Raw genomic sequence first — 23,922 nt, 5'->3', positions numbered from 1 at the left:
GTGTGCTTTTATTATTTATTTATTAATATAAATTTCTCACTAAACAGATCCAACATGATTCTCTGTGCAATATTAACCATACTTATTGTGCAAAGGGTTTAATGGATTTGTACTGTGCTATACAGAGTCAATGAGGTATTTCTGTAATAACCAAAGAATACAATAGTCAAGACACTTTAACATACTATATAGATTTTAAGGCAAACAGACAATGAATGCCACTTGTATTTTGGCTGACAGGCGGATTCTCGCCTACAGAGGTCAGTGTAAAGAGACGCGATCAACAGCGATTCACAAGAGGTCGCCAAATCACTCTACTGTATTTTGCTAGTAGAACTCCCTACTCAATAAACGACAACTCTTACTGAAAATAAGTGACTTTTGATTGCATTGTCAATGCAAATCACAAGTGGAAAATCTAAGTTATAGCAGGTGCTTTTTGAATATAAACCACAACTAAAAAAAAAAAAACATATCCATCAACACAAGTGTGAAAACATGCTCTGAAATATCAGATTAGCTAGTATAGATTAATAAAAGTTATTAAGAACTCAAGGCGGTGTTGATGTGGTCCACCAATCTCCATTTTTCCAATGTAATGGTTTCTACTGGCTGTAAACACCATGACACATATATATCCCTTCATGGGGAGACATTTTTAAACGGATATTGTAAAAAAGAGACAGTATATACATTCAAAATATATACACATCTTTTGGAGGTTTTTGATGTAAAAGAAAAATGTGCAATGCTTGATGCTTACACTCTTTTACACACAAATACGCATTTATATGCAAACCAAAATGGCATGCATTTTGCGGAACGTGGCAGATCTGAAACTAAATGTGGACATCAGAGATCACAGGGACGACTCGTACTGCAGGAGCTCGTATAGCAGCGGCCCATCCCTGTATCTGATCCCGACAGTGGCGGGCGTGATGAACTGCAGGATGTTTATTGTCCTTCGCAAGCGCCTGTCCACGAAGTGCGCGTCCCAGGCTGGGTAGCGTTTCCTGGGCATGTCGATCTTGATCAGAGGTCCCTCCTGCCGGTAGCGCCCCAAGGGAGTGGTGGGCTCGGGCGAGCGCACCTGAAACACGGGCAGGCAGGTGTCTGCTGTGGCGTCATCCTGCTGACCAAAGGCCCCCATGGAAGCCCGGGAGGGAGTAGGTTGGGACGCCCTTGGCCCAGGGGTGGGCGCCATGGGCTCAGCCTCCGGGGGTAACGGAAGTCCCCAAAGAAGCTCGGCACAACAGGAGCTAGCTAGAAGCCTTATTTTAGGTCCCATTGGATGAAGGAGCCCATAATAGATGCCCATGAAAACCACTCCTGAGGCGAAGGTTAGGTAAACCCCGCAGAGCACCAGCACTGCATAGGAGTCAGTGGTGACTGGGTCTCGGTAGGCGTACCACAGGCAAGTAAGCACCGTATTTTCGGCAAGCACCACGAAGTAGTAGATCACCATGCGATACCTGGTTCGGCCCTCCTTCACGTTGAACCAGCAGAAGATGTAGACGATGCCCACCACCATGTTGAAGAGCACCTCTTCCCATTTGGACATGCAAAAATCCGTGCCACCGTGAACTATCCAGAACGCCATGGCACACCAGTGCACGACCACGAAGATGCCGAAGTAGATGTGGAAGATGGAAGCGAAGAGTGCGAAGGAGAGCACCCGTGAGGATATAGTGAAAAGCCTCCAGAAGATGTGGATCAGCGCGCCTCTGTAGCTCATGCTCTTTTTGTCATCTCTGGAGTCACGCAGTAGCTTGTGGTACGAAGCCAGGACCCAGGCCAGCGAGAGTAGGGAGGCAACAGAGGAGACACCTGTGGAGGTGTTCATTATGAGAGACATTCTTCAGTATACTTATCATAGACCAGTGGTTCTCAACCACATTCCACTGCACATTATGCATGTCTTCCTGATCAAAACACCTCATCAAGTTAATCAGCTAGTATTAGTTGAAACTCCAATACCTGAAATGGGTGCATCAGACAAAGGAGGCATACTAAATGTGTGGCGTTGGGGGGATCCAGGAATGTGGTTGAGAACTACTGTAATATCCACCTGATATTAAAATATGTATTCAGTGACCCCATCACAAGTGGTCAGCCAAGACACACTACCATTTACACCTGATATTAACATGATTTTTAAATGTGTCTTCTATGACTACTTTTGTTTGAATTCAATCTAGACCAAGAGTCTCTAACCCTTTTTCTGCAAATCTACCTTCCTGTAGACTTCAGTTCCAACCCTACTCAAACACCCCTGCTTCTAATTTTCAAGTAACCCTGAACACCTTCATTACCTGGTTCATGTGTGTTTGATTGGGTTGAAGGAGAATCAACTTAAGCAGATTCTAGACCATGCCTTTCATGAAATCAGCACAAAGTATGGCTTTGAGTGACTTATTGCTTTGACAACATACATTTTAAATCATAAGCATTACAAAAATGTGCTGAATATTGACCAGAAATGTTTTCAAGACATACTGCAGATGCAAAAATACTCTCCAAGTGATGTCTTTCACTTAAATCACATTGAACAGAGTGCTGCAGGGAAGAGGTATGTTTGTAGGCCAGCAAGCAAGTTAGCATCACCCTGGTTTCCTTTTATCCAAAAGCCAATGAGAAAATTGGCTTTTTTTCATTGCAGAAAATAAGCTCTGTGACCAAAAAATGCTATTCATACGTTTTGTTCGTCAAAAATAATGAACACAACTTTTATGAAGTTTAAAGGCTAAATACAAAAACTAAACTTAGCTTGCATGACAGTTGCATGACTTCAACATCAACACCAAGTTTCCGACAACTCTTTCAATCGTTATTTAAAATCTAAATGTTGGAAAGTTTAAGGTTGCAAGAGTGCATGAATTTGCCTCTTGGCAAAGGGCATCTCAGGAACTGCACACTCCAATGGTTTGAGTCTTACCTCTCTGATAAGTCCTTCAAAGTATCTTGGAGGAGTGAGGTGTCCAAGTCGTAAAATATAGCTACTGGGGTGCCTCAGGGCTCAGTTCTTAGACCACTTCTCTTTTCTGTGTACATGGTATCACTAGGTACTGTCATTCAGAAACATGGCTTTTCACATCACTGCTATGCTGATGACACTCTTCATCTTATTCCATCCTGATAATTCAATGATAGCTTGTTTAACAGACATTTCTTGCTGGATGAAGGACGTCACCTTCAACTCAACCTTGGCAAGACAGAACTGCTTGTGGTTTCAGCCAACACATCACTTCATCACAATTTCTCCATCCAGCTAGGCGCATCAACCATAACACCTTCCAGGACAGCCAGGAACCTTGGAGTTGTGACTGATGATCAGCTGACTTTCTCAGACCACATTGTTAGAACTGCCCAGTCCTGTGGATTTGCCTTATAAACACATTAAGAAAATCAGGCCCTTTCTTTTGGAACATGCTACACAACTCCTTGTTCAAGCTCTTGTTCTGTCCTGGCTGGACTATTGTAATACTGGCAGGTTTCGATCCAGTTCTTTCAAATCTCTTCAACTAATCCAGACTGCGGCTACAAAATTAGTCTTTAATGAGTTGAAAAGAGTGAATGTCACAGCTCTGTTCATCGATTAGCACCAATTACCATTAGCTGCTTGCATAAAATTCAAGGCATTGATGTTTGCCTACAAAAACAACCACTGGATCTGTACCCCTTTACCAAAATTCACTACTTCAGACTTATGTGCCCTCTAGAAGCTTGCATTATGAAAGTGAATGTTGCATTATAGTGCCATCCCAAAGAGGCACAAAATCACTTTCATGGATCACTTTCATCAACTGTTCCCTGCTGGTGGAACGAAATCTTAAAGATCATCTTCAAGAAATGGCTAAAAAATTGTCTCTTGCATCTACACTTAACCTTCTAACACTAGCACTATTCTACCTGTTTTCTTTTATTTATAAAAAAAACCCTTGCACTGTCTATTCTATCTACTTGTTTTCTTTTTATTTATTAAAAAAAATAAACTTTTAATACCAGCACTCTTGATTCCATTTCCATTCAATCTACTTGTTTTATTTTTATTTATTCAACAAATTGACCTCTAACACTAGCACTCTCTATTCTTTTTATATTCTATTTACTATTTACTTTATAAAAAAAAAAACCTTGCTACTGTACGTGCACTGTGTTAGACTAACCGGCACTTGTCACAGCACTTACATATTGTTTATCTTTTGTTGGTTGATTGCTTGTATTGTCCTCATTTGGAAGTCTGCTAAATGTAATGTAAATATGTAAACACAACGAGGCTGTGCTGTGAAAGCGGACTAGTGAGTAGATGACATTACCTCATAAAGTCCCCAAAAACCACTGTAGTCCCCTTCTGTAGACGTCTATGTGACATAGAGGGATCTGTTTAGCTAGCATTTATCATGCATTCTTAAAGTTTACAATTGCAAGCTCAAAACTGTAGTTGACTGAACTAACTCCACTAACGTATGGTTCACACTTACACTGCAGTGTCTCGGCCCGGTTCTTCTGGATCATTATACAGAGTTGTAGCACCAGTTGGGGGGCACTCTCTAGAAACGTCTCCAGCAGCCGGAGCATGTTGACGTCAGCATACTCGTACATCATCGCCCAGTAGAAGCGCCGCCTGTGTTCCTTCTGCCGTCGACTCTGGATGCCCAGGTACATCGTACGTATATACCTGTTCAGAGATCGAAAGATGCACAGCTAATAAACATATGCATCTCTTGACAAAATGAGTAATGTTCTTGTAAACAGAATCTGTTTTTTTTTTTTGTATATGAAAATCATATGCAGTGGTCTTTTTTAGTTCAATGTTGTGATCCCATGTTACACAGAAACCAGAGAAACACACAACATATGCACAAAACGGTCTTTCATCAATAAATAGCATTATTTGCTCATAATTTTAAATGTTCAGGGAAGTTCTGCCATCACAATAAAGGAATTTCCACACACATCTTAATTATACCATGTGGGTGAAAATGCTTGTTGATATAATAATAAAAAAGAAAAGAAAAAACCTAAATACACATCCAATTATATTTGCAGAAAGCACATACTTTGTGCTCAAATTAGCCTGAAAGGTAAATTAATTAGCCTAAGTTAAGAGATAGTAGTGATCCATTTCTTGAAGCACAAAAATAAAATTTTAATTAAAATTTCACAATGTGAAAATGAAAATATTTCATGCAATTAGAAAACTGAAAATATTTGTTAAATACGGTTTTATTAATCTTATGTACTCATATTTGTTTTATTTTTGTAATGTTTTTGTGGAAAGTCATAATTATTACTGTTTAATACTATTTACTATTTGCAATGGTAATGATTTTTTGTGAATTAAATAAAAACTACTTAAGGATTTTTTTAAAGAATTGTAGCGATTTCAGAAATCTGGTCACCTTACTTTTTCAGGACATCATTTAATGCAGGTTAAGGTCTAATAAATCTACATTATCTGTGGTGTTTCATCCAAGAACTAGCAATTTAGCATCTATTTCTCCAACTGTGCACTTGGCATCACCATCAGACTTCACATCAATGGATTTTATCAGAGATGGACACCGTTACAAAGCATTAAGGGTCCTCAAAAATATGGTATTTGGAAATTAAATAAATAACGCATTGACGTAACCATATATTTAGAAGAGATGTGCAATAAATTGAAGCGATCGCATGTGCTCATCATTTTCACAGGCTGCTTGAAACACAGCAGCTCTGGATGTGAGTGTGAATTATTTATGTCTATAAAATGAGCTTGAGCACATAGCAGGAGTTTCCCATCAAGGGCAGACTTATCACATCAGTGTTCCTCGATTCTGATCCTGGAGGAGCCAAATACCACACACCTATTTTAGAACAAAAACTTAGGCAATATTCACAATGCAACAACATAAATGTGACAAGGCATCCCTGCTCCAGTTTTTGTTGATATTTTGAATAGCACTAGCTGAAATAATTATACATTTTTATATTTTATTTCAAGTATGACAATGTTTTTTTTGGGTTTTATTTTATTAAATGTGTAAAGGCGCGAAAACAGACAAACGGAGTGAGACATCACATTACATCACATATGCATCTCAGCGATTTCACAGTTTTGCATATTAACACTGCATTTATTTACAGTCACTGTAGGATGTTTCTGCACTATAATGATTAATGGCCAATATTGACTGTATGCAAACAAACAGACAACCTCTCTGTGTTGATATATAGCCAGTAGATACTGCACTGCATGAACCGGGAAACTATAGCCTCTGTGATCCAGCAGGCTTCAGGCATGAGTCTAATGCCAGACAGAAAGAGTTATATCTCAAATCTCTCTAATAGCACCACAGGAAGTCACTCAGTGAGTGGCTTTTATTTGCTTTATGTTTCCAGCTGAATGAGTCACCATACGCAGCTGTGGCACCAATATCGACCCGGATGGGATGAGAATGGGTGCAGCTTACTGTAATGTTAGGTTTCATGTCATCCAAGCGGTTTCCCGTGTTAGTCAATACCACCTTAAAAGCATGGAGTGCATGTACTAAAATCACTCTGTTTGAAAACTGATCAGTTCAGCCACAAATTCATAGGTTGTACTGTGACATATAGTTAAGTGTTTTAAGCAGCATATGCACAACAAGGCTGTATTTACTTGATTAAAAATACAGTAATATTGTGAAATACTGTACAAAATTTATATAGCTGCTTTCTATCTGAATATATGTGTCCCTGGAGCACAGAAGCAGTCTGAAGTCTTTGGGGTATATTTTTACTAGCAATAGCCAGAAAAAAATTGTGTGGGTCAAAATTATTGATTTTTCTTTTATATTAGGATATAAAGTAAAGATCATGATCCATGAAAATATTTTGTAAATTTCCAACCGTAAATACATCAAAACCTAATTTTTGATTAGCAATATGCATTGCGAAGAATTCATTTTTAAATCAACTTTAAAGAAGATTTTCTCAGTATACAGATTTTTTGCACACTCAGATTCCAGATTTTCAAATAGTTGTATCTCGGCCAAATAGTCAGATCCTAAAAAAACCAATACAACAATGGAAAATTTATTTATACAGCTTTCAGATGATATACTGTATAAATCTAAATTTTAAAAAATTGACACTTAAGGTTTTGTGGTCCAAGGTCATATTGTAAATTGCAATTTTTTTCCTGTGATGCGCAGCTGTATTTTCAGCATCATTCCTCCAGTCTTCAGTGTCACATGATCTTCAGAAATCATGAAAATATGCTGATTTGCTGCTAAGAAAACATTTCTTATTATCTCAGTGTTGAGGGTTTTTTGAAGTTTTTATATGGAGTAGAAATATTTGAATGTTTTCTCGAAGAGAGAAAATATAGATGTGTCATATCAATGCAACCTATCGATCTATCTAAAATCTCTCAGTCTCTGGAATACAGACAACAAAACTATGAATGAAAATAAACACCGGCACATGGTTTCATAGAAAACAATAGACTCTAAATACAGACAAACAGATTTACAGAGATTTGCTCTCCATCTAAAACTGTGACATCTCGGATGAAAGATTCGCACCCTGGAGTTTTCCTGCTAAATCCTTCCTGGGAAATACTATGGGAAAAGGATTTCCACTGTTTCATATCACTCAACAAACATATGGAGAAAGACAATGGGAAAATGATTAGAAAGGTTATGCATGCATGTGATACGCCTCTTTCTGTCTCACTTTGCAGAGCGCAACATAAATTTTAAAAGTAAAACAAGTTAGAAACGAAAGTAAGGAAAATAAAGAGAGAGAGAGGTAGACTTACACTCCTCTCGCTCTGTTCCAGAAGCCTCTTTCTTTCTTTTTTCCTCTCTGTGAGCGAGTAAACCTCCCTGTCCCAAACCAAACTGCTTCTGTCTAGATCACCAGTCCATCAGGAAAACTAAAGCGAAACAAACAGAACATAATGGAGTCATGAAATGAGAATGAGGTGAGGGGGAACACAACAACCAAACTGCAACACAATCATGGGATCGAGAAGACATCAAATGAAAATGGTTAAATGACTCCAAACAAGGCAGAAATGAGAAACTTGTAAAGCAGAGGGACTGAAGAGGATTCTGAACCTGAATGCTATAGCGCTAGATGTAAAAATGCCCCACAAATTCCAAACAAACTCTATTCTAGTTATACAAATATTATACACGTGCAAAAAAATAAATAAAAGTCAGTCATTAATCATGAATCAACCCCATACAGGGCGATATGAGATTTATTATCATAACTTTACATTATCCCTCACAAGTTTATCAACACCACAACATGAAAATTATATCAAAATCATACAACTGCCATGAAAAAGAGCTAAAGAAAACACTGAGGAGGGTCAGAAATCATGCAAAACTACCACTGAAAGAGACAAAACAGCCCCAGATACTGTCTGTAAAATGCACACACAAAAATGCTCTTCTAGGCCTAGCTATAAAATATCAGTTAGAAAACATCCTTAAAAACACTGACAACTGCAAAACAACAAATACATTCAGATGCATGGTGACAGATTTCAGCAGAGACCTGCATAATTCAACACAAGAATCAGAAAATGCTTTCAAATGCATTCCAGCAGACAGTTTATTCTGTTATGGTATGCTGCTTATGCATTAATTAAAGATAATTTTGTTGCTTGGTATTAATTTAATTTAGTTCTAAAACGGTATGTTGCAGAACAAGTTTTAAAATAATAATGATAATAATACGTTTTGAATCAAATTTTGATTCCCACATGCAGAGTGTTTCTAAACGTCAGGGAATAGCTACAACCTTCATGTGCTTTTTTCCAAAACTCCAGTGCATCCAGGGCCGGTATCAGTACCGGCACTTCCAAATATAGCTCTCTTGAGCGTACCGCCACCTCTCCGTGCGCCCAGACCGTGCTTTTAGCATACCGGTACATTCATTTGGACATCTGTTTTAATAGAGGTTTTAATCCTTTGCCTGCGCTACTGCTTTTCAGAGCGCCCTTCACAATGCACGCTTAATTCTTCCTAGTTCGGAGTATGGAGCATGAATCACTTGAGTCAGTTTGTGGATCGCGAATCATTTGAGTCAGTTTGGGAGTTCAGAGCGGGATCGCGAATCGTTTGAGTTAGTTTTGCAGTTCGGAGCGGGATCGCAAATCATCTGAATCAATTCGGTTGTTCGGAGCGGCTTCGCGGATCATTTGATTCAATTCGAGAGTTCAGAGCGGGTTCGCGAATCATTTGAGTCAGTTTGGGAGTTCGGCATGGGATCGCGAATCATTTGAGTCAGTTTGGGGATAGCAAATCATTTGAGTCAGTTTGAGAGTTCGGAGCGGCTTTGCGGATAATTTAAATCAATTCGAGAGTTCGTAGCGGGTTCACGAATAATTTGAGTCAGTTCGGGAGTTCAAAGCGGATTCGCTAATCATTTGAATCATTTTGGAAGTTCAGAGCGTGAATCATTTGAATCAGTTTGGAAGTTTGAATGCAGTAATGCAGTAGCTCTTTCTAAGGGTATTTTTTCAAAATCCTTTTGCACATTTTATCTATGTTGAGTAGTTATTTCTAGCTCAAGCAAATCCACAAACTAATAAAAGGATTTATAAGGTCGCCTGTTGACTGCTGTATATAAAACCCCTTCAATATAGTTGTTGTTACCTCAGGGGATGAGGGGAATCATCAAAAACAAAAAAACAGAAAAGAAAATAAAAAAAAATGTGGCTATAATAGAGTACCGGCACCTCTTTTGGGCCACTTAAAGCACTGCTCTGGATACATACAAAAAAAATATTTTAACACTGAACAAGCATTACACCGGGATGCATTCTTTTAAAAGAAAAATTAGCTGAAAATGAACTCACCTGCACGCCATCAAAGATCTAGATGGGTTTGTTTCTTCATTGAAACAGATTTTCAGTTCATACAAACATCAGCTTTTTGCTTCTCAAGACATTAACTGATGGACTGAAGCGATGTGGATTATTTGTGGATTACTATGTTTTTATCAGCTGTTTGGACTCTCATTCTGACGGCACCCATTCACTGCAGAAGATCAGTTGTTGAGCAAGTGATGTAATGCTACTTTTTCTCCAAATCTGATGAAGACAAAAGCTCCTCTACATCTGGTATGGCCTGATACCAGATTTGTATTTTTGGGTGAACTATTTGTTTAAGATATACATGTCTACAGTAAATTGTCTGGATTTTTGTGAAACAAGACAATTTCATGTCTGCTCGTTCGTTTGACCCCTAGATGAATATTCAGGTGCTATTTCTAGCAAGTGCATCATGACTAAGAGAAAGAACCTGCTGAGACACTGCAAACTCTCTCTCTTTCTCTTCTGGAGAACGGTTACTGAAACCCCCACAGGGAGGATAGATTCATTTCACAGGCTTGATGCTTTTGCCCTGAAAATTTCACAGATGGTGCCTGCAATCAATAATTGAACACAACTTTAACACTAAGGTTTGTGCACAACTCAGGTTTTCGCAGCAGAATCTTTTATAAGGAAATAGTCATGGCTTAGTTCATAAAACGTTTAACAGCTGAACAGACTGTTGAGCAGTTAGCAATACAATCTGAGGAAACAGACTTTTAGACCTCTTCTTCAGCTGTTGAGACATGTTTCTGAGCATTTATTAAAGAGGCTCGATCATGAAAACATCTAAAGGTCAGGTAAATATATATCAGTTGTTTGTTTCTTTTTGTTTTGTTTAATATAGTAAATATTTTTTTAATTGCTTTTAAAAAGTCTTAAAAGTTTCTTCTTCTTTTTTTGTTGTACACCAAATTAAACAATTAAAATTACAAATAAAAAGTTTATTTATTTATTTTTCAGTTTAAGTATTTCAATATTTATTTTTATGGTTTTCATTTTTGTTGTAGTTAACTATAAAAACCCTGATGCATATTCTTATCTGCTGAAAAATAACAGATAACAGATTCAAATAAATAACAGATTCAAACAGAAATCAATATTTTAATAACTTTCCAGGGAAATTAAATAAATGTTCAATGAAATAGAAACTAAAAATATTAAATATTTATTTCAGTTAATTCACAATACACATTTTTATTTAATAAACTATAGAAGCATAAAATATATATATATATAGTATAAATGACAACAACAAAAAAACAACAACAAAATTACTCAAACTTTTTTTGGAAGACATCAAATAAAACTGAGAAGTTATTAAAAAACTACAATAGCGACACTATTATAACCAGTATTGAATATTAAATGAATACTTCATATTTTGAAAAAAAAAAACAATATGCATTAATATAAATTTTTCATCATTTCTTCTTAATATAGCTTTCTAACAAAGCTGCATTGTACAGTACACTATAAGAACTATGCATTTTGTTTGGTTCTGTGACAGGTTGCTTATTTTCCTCTATTGTAAGTTGCTTTGGATAAAACGCATGACTGTAAACTGTATGGCAGAAAGAATTAAACATCAAACACCTTCCACACATCAACTATAAATCTCCCGCTATGAGCAACTGGTGCTGGAGACCTTCTGTTGTATTTCTCATGTCGTTCGACAGAAAGAGCTCAAGCTAAGTAATTAAACAATGTACAAGTGCTGAACATTAAACAAGGTAACGGTTGCATGAGTGGGTGGACTAGAGAACATGAAAGCAGCAGCTTGTGAGAGGGGTGTGTGTAGCAGTGAAGTGTGTAGAGCAGCTGTGTCTGTCTCGTCCCAGGAGCTGCTCGTGCTGTGGTTAAGTGGAGGCAGTAAAAGCTCAGTGTCGGGCCGCTGAAAGGTGTGAGCTCTGGAGCTCGGGGTGAGCGAAAGTGCACTGAACAGATACAGGAGAATTCAGGTCAGTGCCAACATCTACAGCCACATCTCATGCCTGTAAAAGACCGCTAGGACCCAGAGCTCACCCACTTCTACAGGACATTGTCCAGAGGGTTAATAACAGATGCTAGAATGCAACTTAGGTTTATGTGTTTCTTGCTATTGGTGGATGCCATTAGGTTGCTGCAGTAGGTGGTTTCTCACTGGTCCTGTAGCCAGTGCTCAAGTCTAGATATGGCTCAGCTTTTTCTTCAATGCACGTCTGTGGGATTTCATCCATTTTTATTTTAAGCTAAATCTCTATATCTAGCTAAATATTAGAGGAAAAATTACTTAAGATATTACTTGTCTTGTAATCTGAAAAACCGAAGTACATTTTTCCTTAAAACAAGAACAAAATCTGCTAATAATGCAAATACTAGTTTAATTTAATAACTAGTTTTCTCTTTCAAAGTTATTTTATTTACTCACACTATTCAGAAACATTATTCAACATTATTCAGAAACGAAGACTTAATAATTTTACATGTCAAGTAAATGTTTCTTGATTTAATATTGTTTAGATAATTGTACAGGAAAACCAGACAGTAAATAAATCTTTTTATTTATTATTTTTTTTGCAATGCAAGTTCGGTATTTACGGCTGATGGTTTGTTCAAATCAGTAACTTCAAATACACTGTTACAAATAAATCAAAGACTGTTGGAGTATATTTTGCAAGAAAATACTATTTGAGTCTATTTATTTCAAAATGTCACATACTGTATAATTCAATATGCTATGTGGCTTTTTTATAATTATTTGTGTAATTTTCTAGAATTTTTGAGTGAAAATTGTTTCACAAAAATGTTTCAGTGCAAAGCACCACAAATTAAATAGTCTATGAAAACACCAAAACTTAATTATTATTCTTTTTTAAACTATTATTATTATTTTTGTTGTTGTTGTTGTTGTTATTATTGTTGTTTAACCAGGGAAAAACAAAAAATCCTCTCTCAAAATTAAAACTCTCTTTTAAAGGAAATTTCTGGCCTAGATATGCAGCCAAAAATAACATGTACACAAAACCAAATACAATTAAGCATGGAACATTAAATATTATTATTGCAATATTAGATGGAATATTCAATCAAATTAAATAGCAGACAAGAGAAGAGACAAACTGCCAGTTCATTTCTTTGTTGATTATTTCTAGTTGTATGTTATCTTGGTCTTAAAGATCAGAAAGTCATAACAGAATAACAACTGGTCATGATCTGCATGTTTAAACTAAATGCATGCAAGGGCTGAAAGGATTCACACGCTGTGAGAGCTCAGAGTCAAGTTGAGGTCTTACACTCTGAACACAACAATCAGTCCTCATCAGTGTTAGATCTGTGCCAAGAGAAGCATATGTGCATCCAGAGAGTGTGAGCGCTGCCGACGGGGAACGAATTCTCTGCCTGCGCCTGTCAGCTTCTGGTCAGCCCTGAGCACGACACATGATCTTAAACGGCATGACAGTCAACTAATTGTTTTATTCAGGCCTGCAGACACTGACTACTTCTCCTGTCGCCCCGCTGATGAAGAAAAACATCAACTACAAGCTATTCTTACATATCACTGGATACTCTCACATAACAGGTTACAGCACTGTATGGAGCTAATCACAGGCGTCTGAACAGAATGGAGCACAAAACTGTGATTTACTGTGATTAACTTTATTCTGACAACTGGATTGACGGAAAAATCATGCAGCTTCTTCGTTCTTCTAATTATTTCTATGAAGATGCAATTTAAAAAGAATTTCCCACTTCATATTATGTTATATAACTTCATATGAATTATTCTGTATAATTTCACCAACAGACTAAACTATGGCAGTAAATTAATGAAAGGAAATTAGATAAATTGCACAAAATCAGTCAACAACATATTTGCTCCTACAGTATTGTTGCTATTATTGTCATTATTAATTTAGTGACAATTAAGCACATTTTACCCCCAGAATCCCCACAATAATTTAATTGTTATTATTTAAATGCAGAAAAAAAGAATGAATAACATTTACAATTTTACACATTTAATAAACTTTTAAAATTGTAAATTCATAAAATATTTTTTGTAAAACAAAATAGTCAAGACTAATTAAATTAGTCTTATTATTATTATTAACAACATTATGTCAGTTCAGCACATTTTACCTCCTCAAAATCCCACAATAATTTAATCCTCATTAATGCAAAAAAAAAAATAAAAAAAAGAATATATTAGTAAAATTGTAGAATACTTATAAATCATGTTTTATTTTATTCCTTTTAGTAATATGGAGTAAGAAAAAAATAAAGATTATATATAATATCAAAACGAAAATATGTAATAATATTAAAATAAGTTTTTAATATAAGTCAGTGCAGTCCCTCACCAGAACACATATGCTTTTCAATCAGCATGAAATATGACCATTGAACAACTTAAATACTGACAACATCCTGAAGACATGACTGAAAGTGAGAGCAACATCCTACAAGATCAAGCCCAAGCTGGATGCAGCAAAACCAACCCAACCAGACCGAGGTTTGTTTTCCTCTTGCAGAGGTCATGCAAGTAAATTAATTACAAGCTCTATCGATTTCACACTCTCCAGCCCGAAGTGAGCCCGTCATTCTGCTGAAATGAAGAGTTTGGCATCGTTACACAGATGGTTAGAGGACACTGAACGAGCCATAAAGCAAGAGAGAAGATAGAGATAGAGAAGAAATTATTTGATGCATCTGCATGCAACCGCATGTTTATGTGTGCATATCCAATATACAATACATCTGGATTCAAAAGAAGCACATCACGTGCATCTGATCAAAACTGGATGTGTGCATCACCCTAATGAGACATTCCGCCTCTTACCTCCACACTTGTCCCATCTGAAGGATGTGCACACAAGCATGCCAGATCCAAATGTAGATCACACAGCACCTGTCCCTGCCGTAGATGCGCGAGCTCAGATCCGCCGTGGCCTTTCCGCTGAGCCCCTCCACGGCCGCGAGACCACCGCCCGTGTAATCCTGGACGAACCACCTGAAGCTCAGGATCTGGACCAGCACCGACGGCACCAGCGCGAAGAACAGCGTGAGCCCGAACCACAGATAGTCCCGTTTCGAGTAGTAGTCCAAGGCCAGCCACAAGTCCGTGCCGACGTCCCAGAAGAAGACGAGCAGCGCGAGGACGATCCAGAGGCAGTCGAGCCACAGGCGTTCCTCCCGCTGGTGCTGATGCTGCGGCCGCTCGCATCCTTCAGCATCCCTGTCTCCCAGCAGCGACTGCAGACACGCGCTCCTGCAGCCCCAGTAGCACGACGACGTGTTGCAGCAGTGACAGATGTGTATAGCCGCGCTGTCCAGCGCATCGTCGTCGCCGACCGCCTCGTCCAGGTTGTGCAGCTGGGCGAAACCGGTAACGACCCCCACGCCATCGGATTTTGCTGCCATCTTGCTCTCTGAAACGCTTCACCCCCCCCCCTCTTTCCGTGCTCAGTGACGTCACTTCCGCGATACCTGTATCCGTGCTCCGTGACGTCACTTCCGTGATACCTGCATGTTTTTGGCGTGAGTCGATGCTACTTTAGTTTAGATAAAAGTCTGGACACATAATGTATTATGAGAGTTTTTCACCTTGAACAATAATAGTCTGTAATATTATAGTCGTGTAATGTACGTATAAAATACGAAAAAATATATTGTGTACTGTACAATATAGGTTTACTATAGAAGTATATTTTGTACATTAAAATATATTTGTGTGTGTGTGTATAGAGAGACAGAGGGAGAACTGTATATATATATATATATATATATATATATATATATATATATATATATATAATTTATTAAAATAAACTACATTTATGAATTTTAAGAATATTTCTTATTTATATAAGATATTTATATAATATTTATATAAGAAGTATATTTGTGTGTGTGTGTGTGTGTAGATAGAGAGACATAGAGAACTGTATTTATATACTAATTCATTATAATAAATTAATGAATTAAAAATTATGAATTTTAAGAATATTTCTCACTTCTTATTTTTTATTCTATATATTATGATTATTATTTCTGCACATAAACCATAAATTTATTTGACAAAACATACAAACTAATTAATATTTATTTAATTTAATGTATTTTTAAAGCCCATTTTCTGTACACATTTGTAAAGGTTTCAAATAAATAAATAAAATGTTTCCACCATAATTGTAAATGTTCCTTTCATTAACACTGAATACACTGAAGGTGGGTTTAATAAATAAATAAAACATATAGTTTAACACATGTTGACTTTTTATGTCAATGGAAATCTGCAGAAATTTTAAGAGTAACATTTATAAAGCACAAAGAAATCATCTATTTTCTATAAGTTTATTTGAAGACAGATGCAGGCATACATATTTTGTAAAGTTCCTGTGCATTACTATTACTGTTCTGTTTAAAACACATCGCACTGCTCAATTCATATTTAAATTGATTATTATGTCAAAAAGAAAAACACTGAAGAAAAAAAAAGCCTCCTTGAACACTATCTGTGAGCTCCATAAAATCCATTGCAGTTGCTTCCAGCACATGGGGAATTTTCTAGATTAGCAGAGCACAAGCAAAACCCTCTGCCAAAGGGATATGACAAAAGCCCCTGTCTTTAGTTCTGTCCCAGCGGAGAGAGTCCAAATCTTCAAACAGACACTGCGCCACATCTGACAGAGACACTGGGCCGCTTAAATGCTCTGAGCTAATTAAACTGTCATGATAAAACCAGAGGAGTAGTGGAAACCTCATTTTCAGTAACAGGGAAAAATGCTCAAAAGTGCACATGAAGAAGCATGACTGTTTAACCCTCTGACGCAGGGTGTCAAGCTCAATTTCCTAGAGGGCCAGAGCCCTACAGAGTACCGTATTTTTCGGACTATAAGTTGCACCTGTGTATAAGTCGCATCAGTCCAAAAATACATCATGATGAGGAAAAAAACATATAAGTCGCACTGGACTATAAGTCGCATTTATTTAGAACCAAGAGAAAACATTACCGTCTAGAGCCACGAGAGGGAGCTCTATGTCTTCAATGGAAGACTACAGGAGCCCTGAGAAGCATAGAGCGCCCTCTGGCGGCTGGAGACGGTAATGTTTTCTCTTGGTTCATGTCTCTTAGTTCATTTCTCTTGGTTCATGTCAAATTAATTTTGATAAATAAGTCACACCTGACTATAAGTCGCAGGACCAGTCAAACTATTCTTGATTGGATTCAACTATTCTTAGTGGAGCGCTCTAATGTAAATTTTTTGGAATAACCCTTAAAGTGGAAATTAAATGTCCCTTTTCTCTCTACTATTAAAATATGTTCTGGTATTAACAAGTTTCTGTTACGTAACCAGATTAAATAACTTGTAATTCTTTACTCTCTGAATTTAAATTTGAAGTTTTTCACAATGTACAGATATTGTATGGAAACAATATCACACTTACTTTTTGAATGTGATTTTTGGAGATAAATATCTTGGCTTGTGTTCTCTGCTTACAACAAACTTTTGAGTTTTGAAATAATTAATGTATACTGTTTTTGATGTGGGAATCCAGACCGAAGGAGCTGGATGATGTGTTATAACTGTTAACTCTCTGTGGATTATTTCATCTTCACAAATGTATAAAGTTATTGATTGTATGCCCGATTGTAGGATTTTTTATATTGATCTGAAACAATTTTCACGGAATTTCATACCTGGCTCAACAAACTTCCAGAAAAGATGTTAGGAAAGAATGTCTTTGTACGATTAGAATGATTTTGAACCTGATATTTCAATCTCAAATTAATAAAACATACATAGACCTACATAGGCCCACGTCTGCTTTAAAAATGTAATTAATTTAAAAGAGAATTTGCATTTGTAATTAGTTCCAGTTCATTCATCACATTTGAAATGTAAGATCAAGTCAAAAGCATTGCATTGTAGAATATACTGTGCTGTCACTAGTGGACATCGTACACTAGGCTATTTTATTTCAAATGTTTTGCACAAAGAAATAAATTAATGCAAAGTAGAGAAAGAAAAAATGAGAGATACAAAACAGTTCAGAAGAGTGCAGCGTTCTGCCTGACTGCAAAAGCAAAACCCATTTACACAAAATCTGAATTGAAAAGAGCATATGCTTCCCTGTTCAGAAGAACTGTTCTCTGCAGCACGTTTGAACCAGACAGAACAGCTACTAAATGCAAAAGCACAAGGGCATGAAATTTTTATGAAAGCTAATGTTGTGACTGTAGGGGCAGTGAATGCTATAAGTGAGATAATTGCCTGCAGATCCCTGGAGTTCAGGGGCGCTTTCATGGGCTGCTATTGAAGCAGACAATAAATGTATATTTCTTGCATGACTGCTGCACACAAATGCTCATGCCGTGAAAGAGGCACCATTGATTCAGCATGCACAAGACAAATGACCAATGACATAAGACTGGAATCACTGGTTCTTGAGAGATGGACAAAACAGTAATATTTGTTAAATTTGTTGTTTAATAATTTACTATATTATTACACATAATTTTATCAGCCTTATAGCTTGTCTTATAGCACTTATAGTCAGGATAACTCTCACCATCAAATTTAACTGAACTTAGGAAGAGTAGGCAAATATTGCACAGTCTGGATGTGCAGAGTTAGTGAAGTAGGCCTTTCCCCTTTTATCCAAGACATTTGGGCGGTGAGTTAATCAGTATTCTTTTATCTATTTTGTCACATCTATTTTAAAGCACATGAATGACGTAAAATGACATAGAACAGAGTTCTCATTACCGGTGTGACAGCAGGAGACCTGGTGTTTGTGATGCATCCTATATTGTGTTATCCTATTTTTAAAGATTGTGTTTTAGATTAAGCATTGAAGCCTAAATGGGTGTTATATAAACCTGTAGATGCCATGTTTCCCTGGTTACCACATTCTGAAGCATGAAATGCAGTCTCTATGACAACACATCACTGATGATGAGATTTAATCATATTTTCTGTCTGGTATTTTATTTGAGGAGGTCTGGGTCAGCTGGGAGTGGGGCTCGCTAAACTGCTCAGGTGAGACTGAAGCGCTTTCAGAGACCCCGCCCCCTATGACATTTCAGCCAATCAGATGTCACCACGGGAGAGTTTACTCTAAACAGAATCTAGGGTTGTCACAGTAATATCTGTCAGGTTATAAGGATATTTCATGCACAGCATTCTAAATATATATATATTTGTTTATTTCCCATTTCATACAGGAAGCCGTTTGGAAAATATAATATCATTCTGTCTGATATCAGGAAACCTCCAGCTCATGTTTACCAAAGTGGTGGGTATCAATATATATCATTATATGGTCGGCAGCATCATTGAAATAGAAACATTTTAGTCATATTTCTTCTCATGTACACATGCAGAGTTTATATATGAAGACTTATGACTAAAATGTTTCAGTTTCAAAGAGTTTACTAATAATATAGATTGATCTATATTGAGAATTTAACTCTTTTTAATTTTTTTTTTAATATTTACTATTATAGGTCTCTGTAAATGTCATTATTTAAATAAAATATATAAAAAATTATATAATTAAGAATGTTTATATTATAGAAAAATTGAAATGCCTCTTTCAGTATTTTTAATTTATTGATTTATATGTTTGCTATTTTTTTTATAATTTATTTAGATTTGTGGCTCTTAATTTTAAATGCTGACTTCATGCACCTTTATTTCTTGAAACCATAAGAGTCAATATGTTCACATTTGGGTCATTTTAGTAAAATCTTCTCCAAAAGGGATGTGTTTACTGTACATGTATGAGTTTATAAATATATACTGATCTACATTTTTAATTTAAATATATGTTATTTTTAGAATAGATATTAACATGTGTGTTAATTAAATATGAATATTTATACATTTCTGTCATTTAACTGTAAATGTTTATTTATTCACATGTGGTGTGACATTTTAGTCGCAATTGTCCAAAAATGTTGTATGAACATGTATATGAAACTATGTTATAGTTATAGATTATATTGATCTATATTTAAAATTTGTATACTCATTTATAATGTGTATACTAATGTAAATATACACACAATACAAATGTTAATAATTTGTATGCATTTTATTTACTTTTAATTGTATTTATTCAATTGTTTAATAGTTGGACTATTTTTAGCTTCTCCTTAGGTCCATTTATTTATTCTGACATTTTGGACTACAAGAACTTGCGTGAGAGTGTTGTGAACAACCGCATCTCCTGGATGATTCACTACAGCGTCCTAATGAGTGCAGTCAGAGGCCAATGTGTCCCTCGCTCGTGACGTCAGCATCACTGGTTAGTCACCAAGGTCAGGCATTTTCATTCACTTTGCTGTTGTAAGGTACACTGATGTTTCTTTTCTTGTTTCCTCATCTTTAAGGTTGCACAATGATCTTGACATCGCTGCAGAACATGGATCTGTCTCTTCATCCCCAGCACTATTGGTGCCTTTGGCCCCACGTCCTCTCGTGACCCCTCCCTCGATCTGTGCATCCAATGAACCATCTACAGATTGTCCAAGGTTCATGCTGAGCTAATGGGAGAGGTCCGTACACCTATGAGAGAACACCTGCATATCTGCATTTTAGTTTTAGCATTATATTAAATGAAAAGAAATGAGAGTACAAGCCTGGTATGTCCCTGTAGGCAGTATGAAATACATCAATAAATATGTAAAACTGTTTCATGAGGTTTCTGGCTTTGTTTTTTCTTGATTGCAGTGAATCAGCTCTGTGATGCATTAATCAAAACCTTACATTTCTTTATTGTATGTTTGTACTAGTTGAGACTTCTGGCTCAACAGATCCTCTCTGAGACAAACTTCTGTCATCAGAGACTTCTGTCATTTCTCCCTGCGACTGTAGAAAACTGCACAGCAATTCTTCCTCCTCCTACAGTAGAGAATATGAGACAAAAAGAAGATCCCATCATTCATTTTATTCTCAATGAGTGTCATTAAGCCACGAAGCCAACATTTGAGTAATTAGTCAAAATGAAAACCCATTTGTTTGCTGTAGCTTATTTCCCATCAGACAAACACATTGTTTTCCGGTGAGGGAATAGAGTGAAAACTGCTGGGTCTCGGAAGTAAATATCCCATTTATTTTCTCCACAGAGAAATTGATTTTCGGTGATAACGTATGAACCTTTCGAGTCAGACCTACCACGAGCTCTGAGGCTGTTAAGCGATGATATATGCTTCTGTATAAGCCACAAGTCTTAGTTCAAGTGTTATTTCAACTAGGAAAAATAGTTGTGGAACCAAAGCTGTTGAAGCCGTGGCTGTGGCTGTTGTGCTCAACAGGATTTAATAACAGTGCTGTGTTCCTCTAATCCATCTTATCTGGTAACTGCTGACAGCTTGCATCTCCTTATGATATTAAGAGGTGGTCGAGCTGTGAATGTCTAAGGACCATAGGATGATACACTACAGAAATAATGCTTGGTTACTTGTGTCAGTGTGAATCATTACAGCCTTCACGTTTCACACTGTGCTACAAAATAGCAAAGTCTGCTAAATAGAGTTTTTAGGTCAGTGCTGGTGGCGGTTCTGCATCAGAGCTGCTCACCAATAGCTTGCAGATTAACTTTGATGGTTGTTGAAAAGGTAACGGTGTGCCAACAGCTACAGGGCAGCTTTGGATCACAATCCTGTTTTATATCAGTGCTGAGCAGGAGCTACATTTCAGGTTACTGTCCAAACAATCCACCTACCGTACATTTTTCTTTTGATGAACATGTTGATGAAATAGAATGCACATTTGTTTTCTTGCAGATCATCAGTCTGAGGTCTTTACTTGGCAAGCATCAATATTTAATTTTCTTTTTTTTTTTTTTGCCTGGTGGATGATACAATGGATGAAAAAGATCCTATAGACATATAGAAGGAATTACATTTTTATATCAATACAAATTTTACATCATAAAACAAAGTTTAATATCTTGCAATTCTGACTTTTCTCTTATAAATCTGAGTTTACATCTCATAGTTTAATTTTTCTGTTTCTGCCACAGAATATAAAAGGTAATTGTGATTTTTATTTCACAATTTTGACCTTTTTCCCTCTTACTTCCATCTCACAGTTATGAAGTTTCTTCTCAGAATTGCTGGTTTATATCTCACAAACCTATCTATCAATCTATCTATCTATCTATCTGTCCGTCCGTCCGTCCATCTAGTCGTGTCTAAGTTGTGGCCTAATGGTTAAAGAGTCGGACTCCCAATCAAAGGGTTGTGAGTTCGAGTCTCGGGCTGAATTGTGGGTGGGGGTAGTGCATGAACATCTATCTATCTATAAAGAACTCTATCTATCCATTTATCCATCTATCTATAAAGAACTCTATCTATCTATCTATCTATAAAGAACTCTATCCATCTATCTATCTATCTATCTATAAAGAACTCCATCTATCTATCTATCTATCTATCTATAAAGAACTCTATCTATCTATCTATCTGTCCGTCCGTCCATCTAGTCGTGTCTAAGTTGTGGCCTAATGGTTAAAGAGTCGGACTCCCAATCAAAGGGTTGTGAGTTCGAGTCTCGGGCTGAATTGTGGGTGGGGGTAGTGCATGAACATCTATCTATCTATAAAGAACTCTATCTATCTATTTATCCATCTATCTATAAAGAACTCTATCTATCTATCTATAAAGAACTCTATCCATCTATCTATCTATCTATCTATCTATAAAGAACTCTATCTATCTATCTATCTGTCCGTCCGTCCGTCCATCTAGTCGTGTCTAAGTTGTGGCCTAATGGTTAAAGAGTCGGACTCCCAATCAAAGGGTTGTGAGTTCGAGTCTCGGGCTGAATTGTGGGTGGGGGTAGTGCATGAACATCTATCTATCTATAAAGAACTCTATCTATCTATTTATCCATCTATCTATAAAGAACTCTATCTATCTATCTATCTGTCCGTCCGTCCGTCCATCTAGTCGTGTCTAAGTTGTGGCCTAATGGTTAAAGAGTCGGACTCCCAATCAAAGGGTTGTGAGTTCGAGTCTCGGGCTGAATTGTGGGTGGGGGTAGTGCATGAACATCTATCTATCTATCTATAAAGAACTCTATCTATCTATTTATCCATCTATCTATAAAGAACTCTATCTATCTATCTATCTATAAAGAACTCTATCCATCTATCTATCTATCTATAAAGAACTCTATCTATCTATCTATCTATCTATAAAGAACTCTATCCATCTATCTATCTATCTATCTATCTATAAAGAACTCTATCTATCTATCTATAAAGAACTCTATCTATCTATCTATAAAGAACTCTATCTATCTATCTATCTATCTATCTATCTATCTATCTATCTATCTATAAATAACTCTATCTATCTATCTATCTATCTATCTATCTATCTATCTATCTATAAAGAACTCTATCTATCTATCTATCTATCTATCTATCTATCTATCTATAAAGAACTCTATCTATCTATCTATCTATCTATCTATCTATAAAGAACTCTATACATCTATCTATCTATCTATCTATCTATCTATCTATCTATCTATAAAGCACTCTATCTATCTATCTATCTATCTATCTATCTATCTATCTATCTATAAAGAACTATCTATCTATCTATCTATCTATCTATCTATCTATCTATCTATCTATCTATCTATCTATAAAGAACTCTATCTATCTATCTATCTATCTATCTATCTATCTATCTATCTATCTATCTCTATGTTTGAAGGTCTGTCGAGACTAGAAGTAGGGGCAGGGTATAAACGGATTTCCTGTAATGGCCCACCTTTGAGTTTTGGCAGGAGATCTTTGGAGATGTGCTCCACGTGTGCCACTGTCGACCGCGCGAGCATCCCTCTCTCATACACAAACTCTCGATGGAAATACAGGGGTGTTTCATCATCACCATCAAACTCCGTCCAGTCAAAACAGCCGCTCGACAGCTTCATCTGTCTCTGAAGCGTGTATGATGTGAGTTTTGAGACACGCGGCATGCGTTAAAGCGCGCAAACGGCCTTTCTCAACTGATGGTGATGATGATGATGACGTGACTCTGTGAATGCCTCGCGCGTTCA

At 36.7% G+C, this 23,922-nt stretch overlaps 1 protein-coding gene across 1 annotated transcript; it reads right to left on the bottom strand.

Moving 5' to 3' along the window:
• Positions 1 to 545: 545 nt before the first annotated feature.
• Positions 546 to 15,382, bottom strand: xkr6a (XK, Kell blood group complex subunit-related family, member 6a). The gene is made up of 3 exons (XM_052530566.1): positions 14,679 to 15,382; positions 4,482 to 4,678; positions 546 to 1,827 (listed from the first exon to the last, which is right to left on the bottom strand). Exons 1-3 carry the CDS (start codon positions 15,257 to 15,259, stop codon positions 860 to 862), a joined length of 1,746 nt encoding a protein of 581 aa, XP_052386526.1. The 5' UTR covers positions 15,260 to 15,382; the 3' UTR covers positions 546 to 859.
• Between the last annotated feature and the right edge of the window lie 8,540 nt (positions 15,383 to 23,922).

Source organism: Carassius gibelio, chromosome A17 (genome assembly GCF_023724105.1).
Source record: "Carassius gibelio isolate Cgi1373 ecotype wild population from Czech Republic chromosome A17, carGib1.2-hapl.c, whole genome shotgun sequence".
In the NCBI taxonomy this organism is placed as follows: Eukaryota; Metazoa; Chordata; class Actinopteri; order Cypriniformes; family Cyprinidae; genus Carassius; species Carassius gibelio.
Note: the sequence above shows the minus strand (reverse complement) of the source record. Positions and strands in the feature narration are given on the sequence as shown.